At 46.8% G+C, this 27,099-nt stretch overlaps 1 protein-coding gene and 1 non-coding gene across 2 annotated transcripts; one reads left to right on the top strand and one right to left on the bottom strand.

Moving 5' to 3' along the window:
• The first annotated feature begins 3,244 nt into the window (after positions 1-3,244).
• On the top strand, positions 3,245-12,191 carry LOC117001755 (mitotic-spindle organizing protein 2-like). The gene is made up of 3 exons (XM_033070244.1): positions 3,245-3,418; positions 3,504-3,646; positions 11,917-12,191. The coding sequence occupies exons 1-3, from the start codon at positions 3,273-3,275 to the stop codon at positions 12,075-12,077; spliced, it is 450 nt and encodes a 149-aa protein (XP_032926135.1). The 5' UTR covers positions 3,245-3,272; the 3' UTR covers positions 12,078-12,191.
• A 2,603-nt stretch (positions 12,192-14,794) lies between these two features.
• TRNAM-CAU lies at positions 14,795-14,866 on the bottom strand. Its single transcript has one exon. It is a non-coding gene; the product is annotated as a tRNA-Met (tRNA).
• Between the last annotated feature and the right edge of the window lie 12,233 nt (positions 14,867-27,099).

Genomic DNA, 27,099 nt, shown 5'->3' with positions numbered 1-27,099 from the left:
TGGGAAACAGTGCTGGAAGGTGTGCAGAGACATTGTTTTACTTGGTTAGCTGGTTCTTCCTCTTATTAAATCCATACCTGTGACTTCCAGTACTGGCAACTGGTTCATACTGGATGCAAATCAAACTTCTTCCTTAAGTCTAACCAGGCTAAATTATCATAAAAGCATAGAATGGTTTGGGTTGGAAGACACCTTAAAGCTCATCTTGTTCCAGCCCTCTGTCATGGGCAGGGACACCTACTACAATACTCTACATCACCTTGTCAATGTTAATTATCAAAGAGAAATCATTACCTTATCCTGAGACAGTGTATCTGTGATAGATTCTGTTTACGTTTGCTCTTCTGTCTGGGAGCTGGGTTTCTTTCAAAAAAGCCTCAGAAAATATGGAAGACCAGATTTGTTTGAATCCCTCTTTTCCATTTTCTGGATGTGAAAGGCACATTGGCTACATTTTTTGGAGGTTTGAGCCATATCCAGATTTTCTTAAACCTGGCTCTTCTTTCATAGGAAGGTGACCTTGCTCCTTTGCTCCCTGATGTCCTGCAGCCCCTCCTGTCTGAGCCTGATCTCATGCATTCACAGTGCGTCCTCAGCCAGTGGTTGTACCTCAGGCATTCTCTGTCCTTCCTATCTCACTCAGCTTTTTAACCTGCACAGCTGCCAGTCTTTCTCTTAATGTCCACCATGAACGTGTGTGTGCTATATTTTTCTCCATTAAATGGCAAGCCCTGACTGCCTCTGTGAGATTGGCAGGCTTGCTGCATGTCCTTTCTCCCCGGCCTGTGCCTTGCTGCACATCCACAGTGCACTGTGATTTACTGCTTGAGTGCAGCATTGCAGCTTCTGCCCACAGGTACCTCTGCACATTCACAGCACACCTGGCTTTGGTGTGCTTGCTCTGACCATGCACAGCATGTCCTGGTTGGCAGGGAAGGCTCATGCATCACTTTGCCTCCATGTAGGGTGATGTCTGAACAACCTGCAGCTCTTTCTGGTAACTCACTGTAAGGGTTGCAAGCTCTCTGCTGCACCTAACTCTCTTTTCCTTCTGCACATGCAGGCTGCCGGAGCCTCCCCTGCTGCCATCTGCTCAGCCCCTCATAAATATGTCCTGCAAGGGCTGAGATGCAGCCTGGCATCAACATCCCGGGCTCTCCTGGCTCGTCCTTCTCTGGAAACCACAGACTGAGTGGTGACTGGGTTTTAAAGTCCTGCCAGAGGTAATGGAGAGTGTCTGGTGGGCTGCAAGACCCAGGGTCCTGCTCAGTGTCATTTAAGCCAGGTGCTACCCAGACTGCTGCTCCAGTAACTGAGGCCTTCTCAGGGAAAGTTTATGGGTTCCCTAGGACTTCATCTACTGACCTGTTGGATTGGGAGGCCAAGAGGGTGAAACTGAGATAACAGAGCCCCTAGAAATACTTCAGAGAAAGCCTTGAAGTCCAGAGGAGAGGGTTGTCAGAGGGTTGCAGACTAGGCCCATCCAGGCTTACGTCAAGAAATGTGGGGAAGGTGACAGCCATGACCTATAAAGGAAGCATGGGAGGGACAGGGTCTCCTGTCCTTTGCCCTGGGAAGGTCTCCAGCTCTCTTTGTGATGCTGGTGACCACAGCATGCAGGGAGAGCTGCCAGCTGGAACAGACCTGGTTTTCCTTTTTTTCTTTTTGTTTTTCCTAGCAAAGGACTGAGCTAAAAAGCATCTTGCTCTCTTCTGCTGTGAGTTGTAGCTGAGCTCTCACATGCCACTGGCTAGGGGAGGCAGTCCATGTGGGACCCATTCTGGAGACTGCATCACCACACAATGAGGGCTCTTGCATTTGCACTCGACTTCCAGCCTGTCCCAAAGGAAGCGGCACATCATATATCAGAAGAGGCAAGAAAACATGTACAGGGGTGTTTTTCAGTCCCCCTGCATCACAGACCTGTACTCCCTGCTCAGCTGAGGGTCCCTCTAAAAGTCCAGCTTTTGGGACAATCTTAGGCTCTGTCGCATTGGCATTGGCAGCCCCGCGGACAGCACAGTAACTCATGCTGGCAGTAGCTGCTCCCACTTGGAACACAGCCATAATTATTCTTGCTGAGGTGGTCCTTCTTGGGGCATAGAGAGTAAGATCCTTCTTTTATCATTATCGATGCCATTCCTGCCTTGGCATCTGCAGTAGATGTCTGTCACCAGGGCTGTTGGGACATAAGGTCGGGTCACCTTTTTACAGACTCACAGGTTGCTTGGGATGTGGAGTGGGAGCATCTTTCTCCTGTGGCTTTGTGTGGGGATGGGATGGGGTCTCTCGTGGCTTTGCCGAGGGACAGGACACAGTGTCGCACAGGACACTCTGCTCTGCTCTCCATTAACAGCGCAGCTCTGGGGTCTGTGTGTGCTGGGCCAGGGGCAGCGGTGATGGACCATCCCTCCCTGATGGCAGCAGTTCATTTCCATTTAGATAGAGGAATTTCAATCTCAGTTTGCCATCTCTTCACCACGGTGCGCCTCAAGACCCACATTTCCAGTTTTCTTCCCCCTACAACGCCAGATGCTCTCTGGGCTCAGGAACCGCAGCACGTTCGGGGGAGCTGCTGCCCGGCCCAGGGGACAGCTAGAGGCGAGAACATGGGTTCTTTGGACCTCCGGGGGTCCCCACAGCATCTCCGCACCCGAAACTGCTGCACTGCTGTTTGCGCACTCAGCAGCCCTCACTGCGTCCTGCCCTGCTCTGGAGTCCACAGGGAGTCCGCACGGGGAGTGCGGGGGACAACAGGGCGGGTACGGTACACTGCACACCGGACACCGCACACTGCACACGGCACACTGCACATGGGACACTGCACACCACACACCGCACACGCACACCAGACACTGCACATGGGACACCGCACACTGCATGCCAGACACTGCACACCGCACACTGCACACGGGACACTGTACACTGCGAACCGGACACTGCGCACCGCACGCAGGACACTGCACACCGGACACTGCACATGGGACACTGTGCACCGGACACTGGACACTGCACACCGGACATTGCACACCGCACACCGGACATTGCACACTGCACACTAGACACTGCACACCGCACACTGCACATCGCACACCAGACACCTCACACCGGACACCGCCACTACGCGGGCGCTGCGGCGGCCCCAGGCAGGGGTCTGCGGCTGGAGCGCGGCTTCCGCCTGGCGGCCGCGCCGGGAGCGGCAGGGCCGAGCCGTGTGGGGGCGCGGTCTGCCGTGAGGAGGCCCGGCCCGGGCGGGGCGTGGCCGCGCAGCCATGTCGGAGGGGGCGGCGGGAATGGCGGCAACGGCGGCGATGGCGGAGACGCGGCTGTGGCGGAAGCAGCTGCTGAGCGCGGAGGAAGCGGAGCTGTTCGAACTGGCACAGGCGGCGGGCAGCGGGCTGGACCCGGAGGTGTTCCGGTGAGCGGCGGGGGCGGCCCCCGCGGGAGCCGGTGACGCCGGAGTCCCGTCTGACGGGTGCTCCCGGTGCCGCTGTCTGCCCCAGGGTGCTGCTGGACCTGCTGCGCATGAACGTGGCGCCGCTCGCCGTGTTCCAGGTGCTGAAGTCGATGTGCGCCGGGCAGCGGCTCCCGCCGGGATCCGAGGGCGGCCCCGCTGCGCCGATGCCGATCCCCGCCGACAGCCGAGGTACGCGGGGCGGGTGGGGCGGTGCCGGGCCTTTCCCCGCTATGTTCCCGTGCAGAGCCCCCCAGCATGGCCGGACCCGCCGCCCCCAGCGGGAAGGGGCCCGCTCGGGCCCGGCCCGGCCCGGCCGATACCTGCACCCCGTTTGGCTTAGTGTTCATCGTTTTCAGTAGCGAGGGAGCCGGGGTGAGGTTGCCTGCAGTGCTTGTGCTGCCTTTTGTAGCCTCCTGGCTCTCCAAGTTCTTAACAGAAAAAACCAAAAAAATTTACAGTATTATTCAGGACCGGTTTGTTTGTATATAACTCCAAAATGCTAGTTTCCGGGCCATGAGGAATCCCTGGAAAAGGAGAACTGTGTTGCTTCCTTTATTCAAACACTCATCCAGCGGTTTCCATCCTCTAGAGAGGATTTATGTGGATATTTGTGTGGGAAGATGAAGTAGAAAGCTGTGGACTGTGGGGGACTGTCAGCTGAAATACTTACTGCTTTTGAATGCATTTATTTATCCTTACTGCTCTAATATCCACGGACAGTGACAACCATAGCCCTGAAATTGCGTTATATATATATATGTATATATATAATTTTATTTTGTTCCTGACCAGTTCTAATAAAATTTTTATTTACTCCCTGAAGTAAGTTCTGGCTTGCCAACTCTGTGGATTGCTTCCAAAAGGTTTAAAAATAAGTAACTAAAATAAGTCTGTTATCAATAAGCCTGAGTTCACAGTGGAAAAGTTCATTTCTCTTGTGCTCAAAAGTGTGTCAGAAAGGGGCAGTGGTGGTGTTTGGGCATGTTAATTCTCTTGGTTGTTTTGCAAGTCCTGTTGAAAGTGAAATTGAGAGGGGGATTAATATGAAAAGCAGTCATTTTTGGGATAAAGGAGTTACAATCTGGCACCTTCATAGTGGCAGAGCTCAAGGAGAATCCCCTCTGAGCAGCTGAGGGGCACTCAGGAAGTTCAGATGGAGTGTGAGGGTAAAGTGTCCAGGACTCTTTGGACTCACCATGAACAGGTTTCCCTTTCTCAGGAGATAATCTTGGTTAAGAATTCGCTGTGGTGAAGAACAGCCTCACATGTGACTGAAAAATGACTCTGAAATGTGCACAGAGGCAAGGGAAGACACCTACCTGTCTGACTACTTTTTCCTAAAGAAAATGGGAGAGGTGCAGCACTTGGATTTTTTAAAGTCTGAAGCAGTGAGCTATTCTGGTACCACATTAAGAGGAAACATCCCAAAAGAGCAGAGATTTTGAACTAAAGATGGTGTTAAATTTTTCCTCTGTTGGTTCTTCAGCTGTTACAGGCTGAAGGCTCAAACTATGAAGGAATGTTGCTAAGGTTTTTATTCCTGTGTGTTTGTAATATGGACCAGGTCTTGTTCTCTTTTGTATGTACTTTGAGTGGTACTTTTTAGCACTGGGCTACTGCTATAAGCTAATTTTAGCTCATAGTGGGTCTCTCTCAGGTTTGAGACAGGCCAATTGCCACTTGTTTTCTTATCAGCATTAAATTTCTGAAGAGGAGAAGCCAGAAGCCTAAGGTAGAGTTGGTATTCCCTTAGCTGTTGCCTTCTACCACCCTGCTGCACGCACCTTAGAGAGGCAGAGATCGCAGGAGTTAGTAGTTGTCTTGAGAGCTTAATTTGGTGCTCATTCTGCATCTTTAGTAGAGCATCTCCTGGTCTGAGTCAGATTTTAGTCCTAGTCTGTGCAGCCAGGCTTTTCTCTTGGTATTATCCCTTTAAAATTGACATGTTGATATCCTAGAGTGCTCTGGGACAAGCCCTGGGATCCAAAGGTGAAGTGTAGTGAAGTTCAGGGAAAGATGGTGTTGTTTGTGGTAAATATATCTGGTACTAGTTTGGTTTTCAGTGGCCAGTTTGGCCTCCTCTTTATTTTCTCATTCATCCCTGTCCAAATTCCAATGGACAGCACTTCTATACCTTGTCTGAAGGCTTGGTCTTCCCAGCTGTGTCAGGTTTTTTGTTTTTTATAAGCTTGTGTTACAGCCCAAACTTACTTTGAATGAAAACTTCTCTTTGTAGTTTCTGCCAGCCCAGGTGACTTTGCTGTCACACAGCACCCACTGACATCAGCTAATTCCTTTGTGCATGAAATTATCATTGAAAAGCTAATGCTCAGAAAGTGCTTTAGACAGAATTTAAGCTCAGCAGGGACTTATCACAACTTTAGTCCTGTGTTTTCATTTCTGTGAACATAAGAAGTGTTGGTAAGATCCTGTTAATATGAAGGATGCATTTTGTCCAGTCCTCCTTGTAAGGATTACAGAATCAGAGAATGGTTTGGGTTGGAAGGGAGGACCTTAAAGCTCATCTCATTCCACTCCCTGCTATGGTCAGGGACACCTTCCACTATCACAGGTTGCTCCAAGCCCCATCCAACCTGGCTTTGGACACTTGGAGAGATGAGGCAGCCACAGCTTCTCTGGGCAGTCTCACAACCCTCACAGGGAAGAATTTCTTCCCAATACCTGATCTAAACTTACCATCCTTCAACTTGAAAAAGAATCACTTCTCTTTCTCTGAGCTTTCTCATTCTGGGCACAGTCCAAGTCCCTCCTTCAGGAGTTGGGTAAGTGTTAATAGGGTGTCTGGGGGTGGCCTCTGGGCTGGATCTGTTCTGCAGGAATGTTTGGTTTGCCTTGCCTTGCCTCCTTTCCTTTTAGGAACTTCTGTAAAGAAGGGGATCCTAAGCACTACCTGCTACTGGCTCTGCAGTCTCATGTTGGAAGATGCTGCTTCCATTTAAGAAGAGGACAGTGCAGCTTCCATGCAGGACCAGGCATTTGGCAGGGGAGATGCCTCTTCTGCATTGCTGGAACTTGTTTGTGTGGTTACAGTCCAAGTTCTGTGCTTGTAACAAGAGCAGCAATTGTCCTGTGCAAGCTTCTCAAGCTGTTTCATGCCTTTCAGCTCAGCCCCCACACTTCCTCCCCTGTCAGAAGGCAGACAAGTGGCTGAAGGAATCACCTAGTCTCACCAAAGATCACCCAAGCCTGCTCTGCTCCAGTTGTATCAGTAATGAGATCTTGGCTTAGGTTTCCCAGCACATCATGGTGCAGGGAGGCTTTTAACCACAGCTAACATAAGGCTGATGCAGCAGTTCTGATCAGCACTATTGGTGGTGGGGGATGCCCTGTAGTTACTTCAGCTGATGAAGCATCAGGGAGTAGCTCTGTAGCTCTTTATTTTCCCACAGAACACAGCCATGGCATTCTATGTTGGCTGGTAACTGAATCTGTGACAGCTGCCTGCAAATTGCTGCGTGTGGTATTGGAGCATCCATCTGGCCTATTTAGCTGGATTCATCTTAATTCAAGCTATGTTCAAAATGGCCCCTCAGTATTTCATTTGGGAGGGAAAGTGCTGATTTGAAATAGAATTTCCCAGGAATCCTTTCTGTGTGTGTGAGGGGGAGGGTTCTGTTAAGGACAGTGGTGTTGAGTTTGGCCTGGACTAGACATACGTGTCATTAAGTGTCCCATTTTCTCACATGGTATTTCTGTGCTTTCTGTTTCCATCAGCCAGTCCTCAAGTCCCTGCTGGTTCCCTGCAGTTTTCTACCTCTCTATATACATGCATATGTCAATGCCCTGCTCTTTTTTTAGGCTGTTGAATAGTCTTTGATGCTTCTCTCACTCTTTGCTCTCCACCCTTTTTTTTCACATTCCCCACTTCCCCAGAAAGAGTGTCTTCCCTTAAAATTACTTCCCAAAGCTTTTCCCCAGCTAATTTCTGTTCTGAATGTACTGTTAACATGAGCTTGCTCTTCAAAACCTGTCTCCTTTGTGGGCCTGTCACTTGGTGTGTGGGTTTTAGGGCTACAGTGGGAAGAAAGGAGTTGTGCATAGCTGGGGTAAGAACCTGGGCTGCTCTCCTGCCCAGGGAAACTCCCACAAACTCCAGTGCCTGTTAGAAAAAACACTGAGCCCATCACCAGCCGTAGGCTCTATCAAATGTTCACACAGTGAGTTTTTATGGTCTTTCTATGGTAGAAAAATATGCTGTGGGCAATCACAAGAACTTCCCTGCCACTACATTTTTAACTACATTCTTCCTTTGTAAATACCTAGATAAAGTCAAGGCCTCAGAATTTTAAGTGTTGCTGTTCAGTTGTTTTGCAAATACTCCTCAGTGTATTGCACAGCTTGTTACCAACTTTGTGCTCCTTGTGTGTTCTTCTTGCCATCTTTGCATTTTTTAATCTTTCCCTGTTTATCCCTTTTTCTCACTTGTTTCTTTCCCTTTGTGCAGTCTGTCTCCAGCATTCTGGAGTGGTGACTTTCAGCACTCTTGAGTGCTGCTGGCTGGCTATGCCAGCTGCTTTGCATTACTCTACCACTCAGCCTTGAGTTATCTCAGGGTTCATCTTGAGGTGGGATTTGTAGTGTAGACTCCTGTATTAAGGAGATATGGATAATAATGACAAGGAGAATTCTTGTGTAAAGCTCTGATATGGCGGAGGGAATTCCCTTGGAGATGCAAAGGATTTATCTTATATTATTTAATCAGAGGTTTATACATCATACAGTGAATTTTTCTGCAGGTTATGCTGGCTATTATGCTTTAATTGTAAATTAAATAACTTCATGGGATCTGAGTGGTGGTGATGTGTGCCTTGCACCTGAAAATATTCCCAGACACTTTGTGGTCTGCATGTCTTCTCTGAAAAAAGATCTGTAGAATGACCTGTTGGTGACTTATATAGGGCTAATTAAAGAAATGTGAAATGATGGACATGGTAAATACATGGGACAAGTTCTGATGCAAAGTTGTAGCTTCAATTTACAGACCTCTATTATCTTCTGGTACAGAAATTATCATTATGTCAGTTATTTTAGAACTGACAAACAAATTCTCAGCTGTACTGTGCTTTCTTGGATGGCTGAAATTGCCTTGGTTTAAAAGTTCCTGTACATTTCTTCTCCCAGGAGGTAATAATAAATTTTGATTCTCTCAAAGTACAAGTGATGGGTAGTGAAGTAGTCTTTTCTACTTCAGCAGAAACAGCACTCAAACAGCTTTTCTTTGTTCTTCCTTATCCCAGGAATGAATTGCAGAAAGTCTAGGCTGGAATGCTCACCACCTGCTGTGGCTCTAGTCCCAAAATACTAGGTGGCCATGGAGGTCTCTCCTGTCACCCTTTTCCCACAGGAGGTTTGCAGGGTTACCTGAGCTCTGAGCTTCCTGTCTGCTGGACATTGAGCTAAGTGCTGCACTGGGATATAATTTTTTTAATATGTCTTTTCAGGCTGATTATCAAGCTTTTTTTTCCCTTCCTTTTCATACTCTGCAAGGCAAGACATGACAGAAAGGAAAGGGATTTAGAGGAATAGTGTAAATGCCAGACTTGTCGTGTGGATTTGTTTGCACAGTAATGAGATACGAGTTTGAATAATAACTCTGAGTAACAATTCATTCTTTCTCTCCACCCAAAGAAACACTCAAAAAATCAGACTCAATAGAGCTATCAGAGAAAAGTGAGGGACTTCTTCCACATGTTCTCTTTCTATAATCTTATGTGCAAGACAAAGAGAGAAAATGAGATATCCCAAGTGTGGTGGTGAAAATTAGCAAAATGAGGAGCAACCAGGGACATGTGAGAATTTCTAGGGAAAAGGCAGATGTGTTTCATGTTGATCAGTGGAGGGAGAGAAGCTCCTGTGGCTCTGCTGAGCAGTCTTGAAGTGAGCCATTTATCAAAAGAGCAGGAGAGGTGAATGATTTGGGCTCTTGAATGATGTGTTGGCTCTGGAAAGAACCGAAGGTTGTGTATTAACCATTGAAGATGAGGCAGCAGCTTTGAAGATCTGTGTTGCAGAAGAGGACAGTTTGTGGGATTTATGTCAATACACACTGCAAGAGATATCTTGAGAGTGTTGCAGCTCTGGTAAACCTGACTGTGCTACAAGTGAATGTACCAACAGACATTTACATATTTATGTATTTATGTATTTATTTACCAATGTAGTTCTTGTTACTACTCAGAGGCAGGAGCCAAGCAGAAGACTTTGGGTGATGAACTGACCAAACCCCCACCCCCAATCTCCCTGTGCTGTCGGTGGGAAGGAGGGAGGGGTTGGGGGAAAAAAAGATGTTCTTAAGGCCTTATTTTACTTCTCTGATTTTTTAGTAATAAACTCACTTTGTATCTCTAAGATGAGCATGTTTTGCCCTTGGAGTGTTTTCTCCTGGTCCTTTTCTCAATTGATGAACCCTTTGTTCTCTCCTCTGCCCAGGTGCAGTGTGGGAGGGTGAGTGAATGGCTTTCATGGATGCCTGGCATTTGGCCAGTCACCAAGGAAAATATCAATGAAATCCATTTGTTCATCTGTAGTACTTGAATTACAGACAGTTTATATGGTTGTTGAGCTGCTTTTATGCTTTGTGGTCATTGAATCTGTTATCTCTGATAGTGTAACTGAGGGAAGTACAAACCATGCCTGTCCCTGCACACTTCACAAGCTGTCCTTGTCTGGCACATGGGTCTGCACAGGCGGCTTCCAAAAATATTCTGGGTATTTATGCAGTTTAACTGGTTTGTTTTACTGTGATTTCAAAGCTAGGGCGATAGAGGGCACATTCTTTGAGCACAGCTTCTCTTCAGTCAGATGTCTCTTTCTCCCCAGGTTGTCTCAGCTGGGTCAGAACACTGAGGACCTGACTCCAGTAGTGCTTAAGGGTACCATTGTGTGTGTGCACATAGTGGGAATTGTAGTTGGGTTGAGGACCTGCCCTCTCAGCAGACAGATGCATGAGAGAAGGGGGAGGACATTCATTTGGGGACATGTCCAGGATTGCTAAAAGCATCATGGAAAATTCTTTTATTCCTGCCACTTTTTCTTTCAAATACTGTGAGATCACATATTACCTTTGCACAGTTTGTTTTCATGAACAGCACTTGCTTTAGTGAAGCTGTTTAACGTGCCTGAGCTACAACACAGCTGGCAAGGCTGGTTGGCTGACATGGGACGGTGACTGCCAGCACATCACTGCCTGTGCTTGACAAGACGAGAGTTTTTCAAGAGCACCTGACTTGGCTGGGATAAGTGAATGGATTTTTGTGCCACCTAAATTTTACAGATTAATAATGGCCACCTGCTCATACTTGGAAGTTCTCAGATTGTCTTTCTGGTGCATCAAGGTGTTAACTGGTAGTATTTATGTGAGTCCTGTTCCCACAGCTACTCCAAGGAGGCAGGATGGTCTGGTGAGTAACTGTGCACTGTCCATAGCACAGGTGATCCAAGATAATGATTTCCAAACCATGTCCATGGAGACTCTAGAGTGTAGAGCAGTTATTGATATTGTGCAAGTTGCACTGTGAATGGTTGCCAAAATGTCACTCTTCATTTTAATTGCATGCATGTAACTACAGCCCACTGTATTCCTGTTTTCTTTTCTTGTTGCTGTTACTCACTTTTATGATGCTTTATGGAGATTGCTGTCTTTACTAAAAGCTGTACATCACGTTCCTTTTATTCGCTTTCCTAAAGTGAGTCCTACTTTTCACTTGAAGGAGTGGCAGGAAAAGTTCAGTGTCCCTCATCCCCTCCTGACATTTGTGTCAGCAACAGTGAGTCTGTCACTCTCTCCTCTGACAGGATCCTGTTGGCCCTTGCCTTCCTCAGCTTCTGCCTTTGTACCCACTGCTGTTCCCTGCTCCCACTCTGCCTCTTAGAGCCCGTCAGTTGTGCCTCCAGGAGCCAAACTCTCACCTTCTGAACTCAGCAAGAACATCCCAAAGTCCTGTGTAGAAGTCTGAGTTCCTGAAAACCCCAGAAAGTGATAGGAAATTCAGATTTGCTCATTGAGTGACAGAAGTGATATGGAGAGAAATGTGTGTGATCTGATGATGTGGCAACAGTCTCAGGCACCAGTGGACACTGGCACATCCTTTCTCTTATCCCAGCTTGAGGTGTTGGAAGCTCTTGGTGTTCCAGCAGTGCTGTTTGCTATGCTGCTGTTCCTGTGTGGAATGACTGGAACAAAGTGGCTGGTTACTTTGTAGATTAAAATTCATGAAAATTAAAAATGCTTCTACTGTAACTTCTTTGGGTTTTGTGGGACCAATACCTGTGGGGCTGAATTCACCAATTTGTTTTCTGCACTGGATGCTGAAGATGTTTGTGAGATCTAATGGAATTTTGCCTCCTGCATGGTTCCTGAGGGAATGCTTGTGGCTAGCTGCTGTGTGGTGATGCTTGGGTTGGGATGTGAAAATTAATGGATGAATTTGTTTATTCAGGGAGAAATAAAACCAGCTCTGCTGTCAGTGGGTCACAGATTCTGGCCGAAAGAAGCAACCGGGAAGGATCTGCCCAGAGGATGCCCCGCCAGCCGAGTGCGAGCCGTACACAGAAGGGAGGAACCTCTGGGAAGAGCAGCGGGGGAGGCACCAGTACCTAAATAAGGCCTTAGAACAGATGGATTTTGATGCTTGACAATGTATATAAATTGTGCTTGTTAATGTTTCTTGTGTTATGTGTATTAACCTAAAACCATGATTTGTAGAACTGGGAACAGAGCTGTTGGTTCTTATTTCCAAAATTTCCATTGGCCATGGAGACTGCTAGGAAATGTTCCTGCATTTGGCTTGCCCTGCTTCCCCATGACATTCTAGCACCTATATCTGAAACCAGATTAATCTCTTCCAAGACATAATCCCATGTTCAATCCTCCCAGTGGTGCTGATGTGATTATTCACTTACAAAGCTTTACATCCCCTCTGCTTCAGGAGCCAGCTCAAATGAGGAGATTGTGCCAGATAAGGGAGGGAACAGCTCCATCACTTAGGACAAGACACATACAATACTCAAAAAAGGGAAGTGGGTTTCTTGGAGCTCAAGTGTTGCCATGCATAGTTCCAGAGGGTCTTCAGGCAGTAGGGTGCCTTCTAATGGCTCTGGGAGCTCAGGGGCTGTTGATTAATTCCAGCTCCCTAATTAGGAGAAAGTGCCTCCATTCTATGGGAGTTAGATGGTGATTCCTAAACAAAAAATCTTTCTCTCACAGGCCTGCTTCAGAGGGTGCTAAAACGAGATTTGCAAGGTCTGGGTTTCTCCTACTCTGATCAAATGATGGAAGTGCAGCTGCTCCCCTCAGTAAAACTGAGGTGGTGGAGTTCAGAGGCCCGAAGGGAGGTAGCCAGACACAAGTTATGGTCACAGTGCTGAGCATCAGGAGAGTGGACTTTGGCCTCTGCTTGATACAGTCTCCTGGGATTAAGCCCTGGGGGGAAGTGGCACCCAAGGAAGAAGGTTGGTAGTCTAGAATATCAAGAGTGGTCCCACCTGAGAACACAAAGAACTGCATCCTATGCCTGAGTTTCATCTACAACCCTGACATCCCTTGGAGCCATGTCCCTGACCCCTGTCACCCCCCACCCCACGTTCAACCCCTCTTTATAACCTCAGCCTTGTTCCCTCCAGGCTCTGCAGAGCTGGAGATGCTGCTGGGGGCTGCAGTGAGTAGGGGCTTGACTTGGGTGCACCACCTCAGGGCAGGGGCTGTCCTCTGTGGCACTTCAGCTCAATGTCCTGGGGGCTGCAGGTGCTCTGAAGTTACCAGGGACATTGGACAGGGACAGGGAAGGAGCAGGGCAGGATGTGGGGTATTATTTAAGGGTGTTAGGATCAGCCAGGGCTGCAGGGAACCTTCCTACCCCATGAGACAGTATTAGGTTATGTGATTAAAAGCTCATCTCCTGGAATGAAGACAAGCAGGGGGAGGTGAAATAGCCCTGGGAACCTGCACTGTGCTAAGGATTTCCTGTCCTGACTGCTCCCAGGGCTCTTGTTGGACTCAGAAGTGGCTCCCATCTAGAGGATGAATGGGGCCACTCTACAGGTCACATCTCTAGGGACAAAGGTCTCTCACTAGGGGCAAAGGTCACATTATGGGATACAAGGGAAGAGCATTTTCAGATTGTGGGATGTTCAGGGGAGGAACAAAAGGTGGGGGAAAGGAAGGATCAAGGTGGTTTTGGGGAGCCATAAATGTGGGAAAACAGGGATGGAGATATGATGGCCTGTGAGGCAGCTAATGCCCACCTACCAGTCTGGGATTACAGACACAGTCTGTGCCTCCTGGGGTTACACACTGAGCCTCACGGGGCTGAAAGCAGGGGACATGGACATTTGTCACTTAGGGTGCTTAATCAGGTGCATGGGCAGGACACTGACTGATGCACTTTCTGTGCAAATCTGGTTTCTGACAATTATTCACTGTTTAAATGTGCAATGTTGACTGTAGCATTGCCAAGGAGGTTTATAAAATCCCTGCATAATTTTATTAGATTTCTTTTATAAGCAGATAAGCAAATCAAACTAATTAATATCTGTAAATATTTACAGAGAGATGTCAAGTGGAATTTGTACTGAGTGACTTCAGAATTCTCAAGATTTTAGAAGTGTAACACAGAATATGCAGGCACTCACCCAATAAATTAAGGGCTCTCAATCTCACAGAGTCACCTTGGGCAGCATCCTGACTCCAGGGGGGAAACCCCAACAGTCCTTCTCTCAGGGCAGCTGACTCCACTGTCCTGCTTGCCAACCTGTCCACAAGGCTCCATCTGTCTTACCTGTCATCAGATGGTCACAATAACCCTTGCTGGCCGAGGTCTGGCTTTCAGCCCCTCCACAGCACTAGCAGCTGCAAGGGCTAGTGCTGCACACCTGAATCCAACCATGGCATGGCTGAGGTCAGTCCCAGGTCTGGAGGGCTGCTGGAGCTGATGCACCTGCCACAAGCACTTGGTGAAGTTTATCCTTAAACTGGAATGAACACCTGCAAAAGGAGGAGTAGGGAAAACTGAGAGAGCCTAGAAGCTCTCCCAGTGGACCATCCAGCAGAGCTGAGCAGTGCGGGCATGATCACTACAGTCTGTCTTCCTACAGACTAGCTCCCTGTACCATCATTGCCGAAAAAGGGAGGGCCAGACGAAAAAAAAAAATAAAATTAAATTCGGGAAAAGATGGCCTGTACGGGGATCGAACCCGCGACTCTCTCATTAACAGCGCCTTACTCCAACCAAGTTAACGACGCTAGTGGCTGGGTTTCTGCTCCGCCACCTGGTGGCCCGGCAACAGCTCCGCCACCCGAGAAAACAACAATAATAGTGTTAGCAGAGGATGGTTTCGATCCATCGACCTCTGGGTTATGGGCCCAGCACGCTTCCGCTGCGCCACTCTGCTGTTATTCTATGTATGGTTCAAGCACAGACTAGAAGCTGTAATTCCGCCGTGCTCCAGCGTATATTGTAGTGACGGCACTGCAACTTCGGCGGCACCAACAACCTGTGCAAGGTGACGAGAACACCCTGTTATCCCCAAAACGGGGGACGACGAATTAACACACTGTGGTGCCCCCGCCTGCTGTTACAGCTTTGACATTATCTGGGAACCACAGGCTGAGTCCCCACTGTGCTGCTGAAAGCCCATCTGGTATCTTCTGCTTTTTGGCTTGCCTGGTAGGAGCTACCATTCACCTTTCATATACAACCACCTGTCCATCACATTTTAGGAAAACAGGCAAGCATCTTATGGGGAGCAAATAAGAAGGCAGGTGGGTGGATTTTTGCACAAGTTTCTCACAAATTCGGGAGCATGGTTTCCCAAACTGCTGTCAGTGGGAGATATAAATATTTTGGAAAAAAAACTAGTTGAGAACATAAACCCTGGGACTGGGGCTACTCAGCATATGACACAGCTTGTGTCTGCCTTGGACAGCACCACTGTGTTCACAGCAGCCCTGTGGCAGCAGGACTCAGGCACAAAAAGAGGATGTGCACTCAGCACTGTGATGTGACTCCTCATTTTGAGGAGAAGCTGAGGATGTCACCCATGTGCTTACTCAGCACAGAGCATGTTTTGCCCTGAGGGATTGCTGGCTGTGACTTCGTCCCTCTTCAGTCCTACAGCCTCTTTCTAACAGGCACAAGGAAGTGGTGTGGACCCCTGGGAGGTTGGTGTTTTGCCACAATGGAGTTACACAGATGTTTTTTTTGGCTAAACCTTTTCCTTTTCTTGGTCTTGGGGTAAACATCCCCCCAAAAGTTGTTGACCCTATTAAGATGTTCCTGCCTTGTACCATCAGTATCTTGCCCCTTCAGTACTGAAGTGTGTACCAAAAAGGACCTCTCACCTCTGAGACACTTTTGGGTCCAAGAACTCAGCCACTGCAGATGCTAATGAAGGTGGAGAATCCACCTTCATTGTCTTGGTTTGAAAGACAGGTGTCTGCCAAGGAAGGTGGAAACCTCCACTGAAATGGAAAAAATATTACCCCCTTCTCTTCCAATTATTATAACTTTCAAATTAAGGGGCTTTCATACATGTGTATGTATAACATGGCAAATAACAACAATGGCAGCAACAAAATCCAGAACCAGAAACCCAGTATCAGCCCTCTCGGCTGCAGACACTTTCCCTTTGGTGCAGTTCCAGGCACAGCCGGCAGGGATGCTGGTGGCTCCCGTCCGGGCAGGGCAGGTGCGATGATTCCCCCGCGGCTGAAGGGGGCGCTGTGGGGTGAGCGCATCCTCCTCTCCCTCACACGGTAATGGTGGACGGGACAGGTAAAGGTTCAGGGCTGCAGCAGGAACCTTGGAGTGGTGGCTGTGATGGTTGGGATGAGTGGATCCCAGAGTACTTAAATGTATCAGAAACACCACAGCTGTAGCAGGAGCCACAGGGGAAGGGGAGGAGGATGTCCCAGCAGGCAGGGGGTGGAATGGAATGAGCTTCAAGGTTCCTTCTAACCCATACTGTTCTGTGATTCTATGAAAGGAACTGAACAGAAAATCTACTTTTTTTCTTGTGAATGAACTCTTCTGCTCAGCTATCTTGGTTTGAAAGACAGATATCTACCAAGGAAGGTGGAAATGTGACTCCCATCCAAATTATTATAACTTTAAAATTAAGGGGATTCAGGCAAAGGTATGGGAAAATGCGAGATCTGCTGCCGCCGCAGGATCAACACAGCAAAAGTGAAATTCAAGCAGCGAATATACATAGCAGCAAAAGGCTATGGCTACAGCCAGCCGCACGATGGCGTGAAAAAAGCAAAGACAAGAACCAGCTGACGGAGCAGAGCCGGGGCAGCGAGTGCACAGGGCTGTAAAACAGTCTGGGACTCACAGAAGCAAACGCAACTGTGTGCACCTGGTGAAGGAAAGCCGTGATGCCGTGTGAAATGGCACACGCTAGGAGGGCACAGTCACAAGAAATCACTGTAGGATAAACTTGAGGGCGGAATAGCCCACACATGGACAATGCCACGCATGGAAGGGCATGTCACAAGTGAACACACCAAAAGAAAATTGCATGGAGGCACGCAGTCACCTGCAGGAAAGGCACCTGTGAAAGCCTTGCGGCATGGAACACATGCATGTGGAATGGACCCTTGCGTGGGAGGGCACAGCCATGAGACGGGGTCCAGAGAGGACCATCTTTACCAGCCTGACATTGAGTTCATTTTGAATGTGTATTTTTATTGTCCTTGATAAAAACAGGAAATAGAAAGGGTGTTTAGAAGTCTGTAGATTGTGGAATTGTGAGTGCTATGTGTGTTCTAATTGTTAACAGAGTTAAAAAATTAAAGAAATAGTGGTTAGCAAAGCTTCCCCTGTCACTGAAGTATGCTGTGACTTTGAAAGGGTGAAAAATGGGGAATTTGAGATCATGAATTGCAGCTAATGAAAAAGTGATAATATGTGTATGGGCACTTACGTTGAGCAAACGGGGATAAAACAGGATAAAAAGAAATAACCAGCTTTATTGTTGTGGGGTAGAAAACGTAACTTCAGGGTAGATGTACAAAATGCCTTTTCTATGGAAAGGTGGGACGAATTAGGGCAGGTTTTGTGGGCAGCAGCCATAGGGGAAGACATAGCCACAAAATCGCTACCTATATGGTATCAAGTAAAAAATTTGTTGAAAAAATTACATTTCAGCAGAGGGACCATAGCTGCTGGTACAGCTGCCCCCCCCCCTCAATGACTCCAGAGACCCTTCTGTTGGTACCTTTTAGGTCCGTTTTTTATGTTGAAAAGACTGCTAGAAAAGTTCATAGTGGCTTTTGAAACTGCTTTCAATCCAGCCATGTGAGGATGCATTGAGAAGAATAAAGAAGCCCGAAGCTGGAACTCAATTGCATGCACCTGCAGAAATAATTTGGGCGCAATTTTGTTCCTCCCTGGATAACGCAGGACAAGCCCCCGGAACCCCCGACTGCCCACGGCCCCAGCTGGGGCTCTGGAGCTAGTAGGAACCAGACAACATTTCCTGCAACACAACTCTTTTCCGCAGCTAAAAGCTCCAGTCGCCTTCTCTCCTAATCTCAGTGTGCAAGGTTTTCAACAGACCCAGCCTCTCTGCCAGGGTGAGCCCCTCAATCAGCAACCCTTCTGTGTGAAGCTTATGGGTTCTGGGGTGGGAAGGGAGAGCCGCGGCCTCTTTTTGGCTTTTTAACCTTTTCTGCATTCGTTTTTCAGTGGTTTTTTCCCCTATTGCCTGCAGTTTTTAGTGTTTTTTATTGCCTTTCCCTTCCTCTTTTTCCACCATGCATGCTTGAGCGTGCACCGGCCCAGGGAGGGCTGTGGCCACAAGTCAGTGTCACGGTGGGTCTGCATGGCTTCCACCACCATCGCCACCTGGTCGCTTCAAATTTAAGAATCTAACCCCTACAAGTATAGATGCAATTCAGCAAAAGGTTCTTTTTCCTTTCCCCGGGTAGTGGCAACAAGAGCCCTGAGTTTTCTCCTCCCCTCCCCTCCTTCCCCCCACCTTTTAGTTTTATTGGAAGAATTAAAAACTGTCTGTGCGTACCTTGGCTTTTAGTATAATAATTAGAAATTTATATACCAAACAATATTTTCAGCAATTAATTATAAGCTCATCTCTATACCCAAATCTACATTTCATAAAATAACAATGGCTTTATGACACCTCTTCTTTTAAACCCTCCAGTAAATTAATCATGCTGTTATTCTAAGCATAGATGATTTGAATTTTTAGTACCTTTTATATTAATAGTATTAGAATAAATTACATCTATAACTTTTAAAAGATGTTAAGTTTAACTGAATTCTATTAAGAACTTATATTAATTAAATTTTTATTTCATTTCTGTTAAGTTTCAGTATCAGTAAGTTTGGACAATGTTCTGTTCCAGTTTTATTTAGAACATGTTCCAGTCTTATTTAGATCACGTTATGTTCAGTATTAATAATTATTAACTTTGAGTTCTCTTAAAGTGTGCTTTTGTTCTACTGAAGTATCACTTCTACTGAAATAATAATTAAGCTACATTCTCTTATGAGCATGATAAAAGGATGGGTTGGCTGGTCAGGAGATGATCCTGAGAAAGAAGGAATTGAAGGTACTGAAGGAACACTTCAAAGGAACTGGAGTACTGACCAAATAGGAGAGAGATTTGCGGCTGTTGTGGGTTGGTGAGGTTTAGAAATTTTTCCCATTATTATGTTAAACTAGCCGGGATGGCTCTCCTATTAGCCGTTAAGAGCTGGAGACAAAGGACTAGCTGAAGCACCCTGATGGCCCCATTAGGGAAAGGTGAAGTCCTGCTTTTGTTTTCGGCAAGTAAGAGGACACTGGGGGTAGGAGAACTGGTACAGCTCGCCAGCCGAACTCGAGGAGAGAGGTTCCTTTTCTCCTGTTGGGATCAGGCTTCTTGGATTTGGACTGCTAAAGCTTCCTGCTTCCTCTGAACAACTGGGAACTGGGACGCCCACGGTGAACAGAATTCCTTCCTCACCCTTTCTTCCACCTGGGGCAATGAGGCCACCTGGCCCCCTCCCCTGCCCCTGCAGCAACCGCGACTGAGAAGCCGCCTGCCCTGCTCCATCGGAGAGCCATCGGTGACTGACAAAGGGACTGGGACTGAATTCCATTCTGTTCTGTCACTGTTTTTTTTTTCTTCTCTTCCATATAGCTGATGCTGTTTTCGTTTGTCTTATAAATATATCAGTAAAGAACTGTTATTCCCAACCTATACCTTTTCTGTGCCTGCGAGTTCCTGAATTTCCTTTTCCTGGTAATACTGTCCCTTTAAACCGGGACAGCGGCCGTGAGGAATCTGCTGTGAGGTCAGTCTGGATGTGCAGCTGGGCCCTGCTGTGGGAGCTTGCAGTCAGAGTCAAGCTAGGTGAAAGCCTGCGGTCAGAGGCAGCAAGGAAATACTTGCAGTCATATTCCAGTTGGAAATAACCAGCAGTCAGAGTCTGCAAACGACACCTTCAGTGGGAGATTGCTGCAGACAAAGTCAGTGATGAGTCAGGATGGCTGAGTTATGATGAAAAATAAACCAGGACCTTTTCACATTATTGAAAAAGAAGCATTAATTTCTCTCTGAAACACAAGGTCTGCTGCAACAATATTGACTGCATGGTGTGAATTTACTGATTTTATAATAGGCATAATTCATAAGATATTAATTTTGTATTTATAGCTGGTTTTTTCATATGCTTTAACATCCCTTTGTGCGATTATCTACAAGATGTGTAATTTTCAGAGTCTTTTCTTTTTTGTTCTCTAGATGCATATGCATCTCCTTTATCCAGGCTACCTCTCTGTTGTCTTGTGGTTTTCAGTATTTTCAGAATTCCAAGGAAAGATGTCTGAGCTTCGTTGAAAACCTCCTCTAAATTAATAGTCTTGTGGTTCTTGTGAGAGAGGACAGAGCACAAACGCAGTCCCAGTCGTTTCTTAGAGAAGCACTTCAGCAGTTTGCTGCCTTTGAGCCATCTCCAGGAGGGACAGGGAGAAGTCATTGTCACTAGCCTCATATGAATCTAAATAAACATTCTTTCTCTGTATACTCTGGTTGGAATTAGCACATTCCTAGCCTACATTTGGGCCTGGATGGAATTTGATGGATAGATAGGACAACAACTGAGTGAAACTATGATGGTCATCATTGCCATCAAGTCAGCAGTGGTGTGTGGAAATCTAAACCTGAACTGAACACCAGGTAAGTGCCTGTGCTACTGTTCCAGGCATCCTCTGGAGATGCTGCTCAGTCTTCTTTCCCTGCAGGGTGACTGTGATCTAGCTGTGTATTGCAAACAAGTGAGATGACTGTTCCAGGTCCTGGGTTTTAACCACAGGTTCCTAGCTGGCATTTGAGGCCAGGTGGACTCTATTTGTTAGACAGTGCTCAGGCTGCTTAGTCTGCAAGGCCAGACAGACACAACTTGATGGATAAATATATCTCTTGGCAAAGCACAATTTTTGTCTACTTGGTGAACCTCAAAAACTAAAAATATCATGAATAAGAAGGGAAAATTCAAATATCATGTGAAAAAAAGTGGTCTCCCAAATCTGAGAGGGAGTTGTATTAGGCAAACGCCACTAGATGGGACCGCAGTCGAATCAGTCAGCAAAAAACAATTTCTACCACAGAGACTTCAGCCTCTATAGAGCTGGTCCTTGGTGATATGCAGTGCCACAATGTCACCCCTTTTGATTGATAATATGATACAGAATAAATGACTCAAAATTACAAAATCTGCCTGGTGACTTTCCCATGGGATACTCATGGTTTCCCACCAAGTAGCCATTCTGTCTATTCTACTGAAGGAATGAAATGTTTCTATTTGACCAGAAGGGCTCAGCTACGTCATCCCCATGGTCTCTGTGTGTGAGGGTCAGAGGCTTTACTTTGGAGGACAAGACACAGCAGAAAGCAAATATCTGTTCTTGGTGCCAGAAGGCCTTCACGGGACAGCTAAAGCCGTGGTAAATTAAACCTGGCAGGAACATTAAGGGCAACAAGAAAAGCGTCCTCTATCGTTCATGCTTCACTTCAAACTTTTGTATTCTGGTTTATACAAACCCCAATACTTTTATGATTAACACAAATCTTTTATCAGTTATCACATAACTAACTCAGAATGGTAAAAGATAATCAGGAAATTCTTGGATTATCCTATCTGGATGAAGATGGGCTCTGACACCAGAACCCCAGGGAAGGAATTTATTGATCTTCCATTATCGGGGAGTGCCAACAAGCCTGAGTCACAAGAAGAAATAAAAAAATGTTGATATACAGGATGGGGGGAAAGGGGGGTGGGGGCAGGTTGGGGGAATTCAAAGGAATGTTTTTGAATAATGTGTGAAAATAATTTCACGATTATAAGCCGCACTGAGTATAAGTGCACGTTGCAATACAGAGTGTGATAAAAGGTATCTATTCTATCACTGTCTGTTGAGGGTGGGGGCAGTGATCCTTATCTCTGCGGGAGGTATTCTGCTAATGGGCCATCCATTGAAACCAGGCAGGGCATTGTTCTTTATCTTTTCACAACCCATCCTTCCTCCAGAGAGTAATTTTCTGCTAATGGCCATTGAGTCCCACTGTGGGACTGATAAAATTACTGCATCCCATTGGGAGTTGCTCCAGCCAGGGGGAAGAGCCCAACATTTCTTGCCAAGATAAAAACAGAGGTTTTGGGACACTAAGGGAGCCCCTTTCTCCATTGGACTCCAGAGGAAAACCGGATTTCTCCACATCACCACTAGACCTCTGGAGGGAAACTGCACCTTGTACAGGAGCACTGCTCCAACTGAGCCACATCTGTCACTGCAGGAGGATGCAGCCACCATTTAATGGGACTGCTACCAACACCCTGCCTGACAGGGTGTCAGGTTGTACTCTGACTTTGTCAGGGTTTGGAGTTTGTTTCTTTGTAGTACTGTATTTCTATTTTAATTTCCCTAGTAAAGAACTGTTATTCTTAATTCTCATATTTTTGCCTGAAAGCCCCTTGATTTCAAAATTATAATAATTTGGAGGGAGGGGGTTTACATTCTCCATTTCAAAGAGAAGTTCCTGCCTTTCTCAGCAGACACCTGTCCTCCAAACTAAAACAGTAACTTTTTGTTCTTTGTCCATATATAAGCTGCACCTGATTATAAGGCACACTTTGGGTTCGGACCAAAATTTTAGTCAAAATGGTGCGGCTTATAATTGTGAAATTACTGTGTATGAATATGCAAGGAGCCAATTGTTTAAGGAGTATCTCCAAAACAGTCGATGTGTTCTTTGCTGAATGCCAAGCACCTGGTCTGTTAACCCTTTCCTTTATTGTCTTTGTCTCCTATTGTCTTCTTATTAAAACTTTTAAAATTTGTACATTATATAAGGCATACCGGACTATAGGGCGAACTTTTTTTTTGCAGCGAGGATCTGCCCCCAGCTCCCCCTGCACGGTTGCTGGCCGAGGCCCTGCCTCAACCCGGCAGCCATAGGGCCCTGGGCCCACCTGTACCTGGCAGGAGGGGTGCCGCGGGCCCCCGGGCCCACCTCCTCCCGGCTGCCACGGCACTGTGGCCCCGCGGGCCTGCCTCTACCCGGCTGCCGCGCCCCCGCAGCCCCGCCTCTACCTGGCTACTGCGCCCCCGCGGCCCCACCTTCACCTGGCTGCCACGGCCATGCTGGCTCCCCCCACAGCTTGCGGCTCACACTTCCTTATTGGCAAGTTTCCAAATTTTGTACATTATATAAGGCGCACCAGACTTTAAGGCGCACTTCCGAGTTTGGGCCAAAATTTTAGTCAAAAGGATGCGCCTTATAGTCGTGAAATTACTGTACCTGACAAGTCAGAGGCTGCAGCTGTGAGGTTGGACATGCACATGCTTGACTCCTACAGCCTGTGATGCTGCTGGGCCTGGCAAGCTTCCACCCTCACAAATACACAAGCTATATGAACCATGACACTAAAATTAGTTCTACCTCATTCTAGTTCTGCATTTCTATAAGTACAACTGGCTGTTCTAGATTTTGCTCTTTTGTCAAAATAAAACAATAAACAGCTGCAGTTTCCTTTCGTATTGAGATGATTTGGCGTTTTTTGGCAATAGCTGTGAAGCATTGCTCCATCATTCTCCCCTGAGTCTCCAGGGCTCCTGGCCTCTGCTTGTCTCTTCAGAGAATTCCTGTAGAGTGTGGTGCATGTATGTGCATGCCTGGGTGTGAGTGGAAGTGTTTTGATTGGCCACAGAGGTATATTCCCTAAAGCATCTGGCTGGCAGTTTAAAGGACAAAAGTGCATCAGCTAATTAAGAATTATTATTATTCAAATCCTCATACTCTGTCTGAGCATGCAGAAATGCAGCTATGAAAGCCAAAGCTGAAATGGAATTGCATCAAGTCAGAGATGTCAAAGACAAGAAGAAGGGTTTCTGTAAGTACCCACATGACAAAAGGGACACACAGCCCAATGGTGAATGAACTGGAGTACTTGATGATGCAGGACATTGGAAAGGTTGATACACTGAATGACTCCTTTGCCTTGGTCTTCACTAGTAAGACCAGGCTTCAGGAATCCCAGGCCCTAGAGATCAGAGGGCCTCTGGGGTAAGGATGGTGCTTCCTTGGTGAAAGAAGATCAGGTCAGGGAGTAACAGACATTTGTAAGTTATAGAATCAAACAATTATAGAAGCATGGAATGATTTGGGTTGGGAGGGACCTTAAAAATCATCTAGTTCCAATCCTGTCCATGAAACTGCCCGTGAACAGTGACAGCACTGGCTGATGTCATTGTGAGGCCATTTTCAATATTTTGAATGATCATGGTGACTGGGAGAGATGCCTGTGGACTAAAACAAAGCAAAAGACCTTTTCCTATCTTTGAAAAGGGTAAGAGGCCCCAAAGAACTACAGGATGGTCAGCCTCACCTTGGCCTCTAGGAAGGTGAGGAAGTATCTAAGTTACAAGTAGCCCCAGTAAGAACTCTTCTGTATGAAGTAATTTCCTGTTAGCTCTCCAAATTTCTCCCCACGTGCACACAGCCATAATAAGTTTCATGCCACAGTCTTCTTTAGCTTGTATAGCACTTGGAAGATTGTTTCACATGCTAAACACTGTTGATGTTTTTTGGGTGGTGAGTCAGATGAATGAGTTTGGCTGTACTCCGTCTCATCATGTTCCTTTCATCACTGAGTAACTGTTAGCCAGGTATCTTAACACAAAACACCATACTGCCATGCAGTATTACATTTTCATGTATCCCTTTATGAAACTCTGGCTTCAACAAAATGATCCCTTCTCATGAGATGGGGGAGAGAGTTGGAAGGGTAAAAATGCAAAAATGAAAAAAAAATTGAGGGAAGATATTCAGGAAAAAAATGGGGAATTAAAGCAAACAAAATAACTCAAAGTAAAACAAAATCAAGAAAAACAAATTATGTAAAAAATTCCTGATTGTTCATCACCAGTTGGCCAAAACCCCTGAAAACTTATTTTTCTTTGTCTCTGAGCAAAGGCAGCCCCTGAAAACTTAATTTTCCTGTTTTTATTGGTGCCATGTGCTGTGGAATATCCCTTTGGTGTTCCAGCTGGAATGGCTCCGTTATGAGCACCCAGTGGTGTGAGTTTGCCAGGCCTGTATGTCAGAGCCAGAGGAGCGCAGGTACTTGCCAGGAACTGGAGCTTGCAGTGTGTGCAGGAGCTGGAAAGAGGGGGTAGCCAGTATGAGAGGTACAGGAGCCACACCAGGGTGTGAAGTGGCAGTGCAGGAGGCAGTGGCTGTGGGCACTGGAGGAGCAGCAAACAGTGCTGCAGAAGCCTTGCAGAGTAGTGCTGGGTAGAGCTGCCTTCCAAGCAGATGAGCAGGGCTCGGTCATTCCTGGCCCAGGCAGACAAGCCTTTCTTCAGCCTTGCTTCACATGGCCTGGCCTCTCCTGCTCCTGAACAGTACAGCTTCTTCCCTCTGCAAGTTCTTCTCCCACAGAGCAGTTGGGCCGCTGCTCCTGATCTCCCTCAGTCAGACTTCCTGCCCAGATACCTTCCTCCCTCCTACCTCCAGATACCTCCCAGCCCAGCAGGCACAGACTGGCTTTGACCCAGGTCAGCCTTGGCAAAAGCAGAGTGCAGGGGAATCAACTCCACACCTAGGCTGGAGTTGCAATGGGGCTCAGGCATTGAGTTGCCTGCTCCTTGCTTTGTCTCTAGCCCTGCTTTGTGTTCTCCTGGGATGTCTTGCAGTCAAGTTCCTTCTGAGAAGGAGGAGTTCCCAGAGAGGTCTCTGCCCTCCTTGCTCTGCACCATGGGCAGTGAGTGAACATCTTCCCCACAGGAACTGGAGCCCAGTCATTGCTCAGCCCTTGATGTGTCACCTGTCCTTTCTCCTTGCCTCTCCAGCCCTTTTCATGTGCTCCCTAGAGGGTCTTTCTTCATCTTTTGTAAAGATGGGGCAACGTTTCTTTCTCATTAATACTTGAGGAGCTGGACTAGCTTGGGCTGGAGAAGTGAAGGCAAGGGAGCTTCTTCTGTGTGAAGGTGACTTCCCAAGGCCCGCCCTGAGTGTGTTCTGCAATTTGGGAAAGACAAGATTGTGTGATATTTTGAGCCTGGAGCTTGTAAGAGAGGCCTTGGCAGGCTTGCAGAAGGAGCTGAAGGATGGCATGATTAGAGAGTGCCTGGAGGCCCTGCAGGAAGGTTGCACTTGGTGATGGATGTCCAAGGCAATGGAGAGATGGCCAACCTCAGCCAGGGGCATAAGGTTGAGTGAGGTTGGGCACAGGAACCAGGGGAATGCTGAGTGCCATGGTGTAATGGTGAGCTCTCTAGATTCTGCATCCAATCATCTGAGTTCAAATCTTGGTAGGACTGCAGCATTTTTGTTTCCTCAGGCTTTCCCTCAGCATGCTGACACCCTCACAGCCCTTCTCCAGGCTCTGTCTCAGTAGCCTAGAATAGAAGGACACTAATTTTGCCCTTAAGGAAGTCATGTTATCTGTCACCATTTATCTTGTTTTCTATGTGCATTAACAATATTTCCTAGTAGATCTTTTCCACGATCTTGCCAGGCACCAAGGTAAGACTTACCAACCTGTAAGTCTTCAGGACTTCCTTGTTTTATCTTTTTAGAAATGGTTGCTATATTTTCCCTTTCCAGTCACTGTGAATTTCACAGATCGGCACAAATTTTCAAATTTTATGGATAATAGTTTAGCAACTTCTGCCAGTTTCTCTTAACCATAAGCTGTAAGAAAAATTAGGCTGTTTGATTCCTTAGCTACCAAAAATATTATTACACTGAATTCCAGTAAACTTTAGCATATCAGTGTAGTGTTGGAGCCTGGACAAAATAGGTCAGTAGCCCTACACATGGGTTGGCGACAAAGGGTATCTGAGACATCAGTAATGATTGTAAACCAGATCATTCCAAATGAAGTTCCCACATGTACCACAGTCTGTTTTCAAGAAAGAGTCGTACATATGAAATGACTCTGTGTTAAAAACACAGACATTGTGCATACCAGTATCCCCTCTGAAGGAGAATGACAAAGCATTTTAGCAGCTGTCACTGCAGAGACAGAAAAGGTGGAGGATGGAGAGCAATTTCACTGCAATGTGACACTGAGACATTTTGTAGAGAACAGGCCTCTTTCCACTATACC

This window comes from Catharus ustulatus, chromosome 12, assembly GCF_009819885.2.
Source record: "Catharus ustulatus isolate bCatUst1 chromosome 12, bCatUst1.pri.v2, whole genome shotgun sequence".
NCBI lineage: Eukaryota > Metazoa > Chordata > Aves > Passeriformes > Turdidae > Catharus > Catharus ustulatus.
The sequence above is the reverse complement of the archived record's forward strand: the minus strand, read 5'-3'. Positions and strand labels throughout refer to the sequence as shown.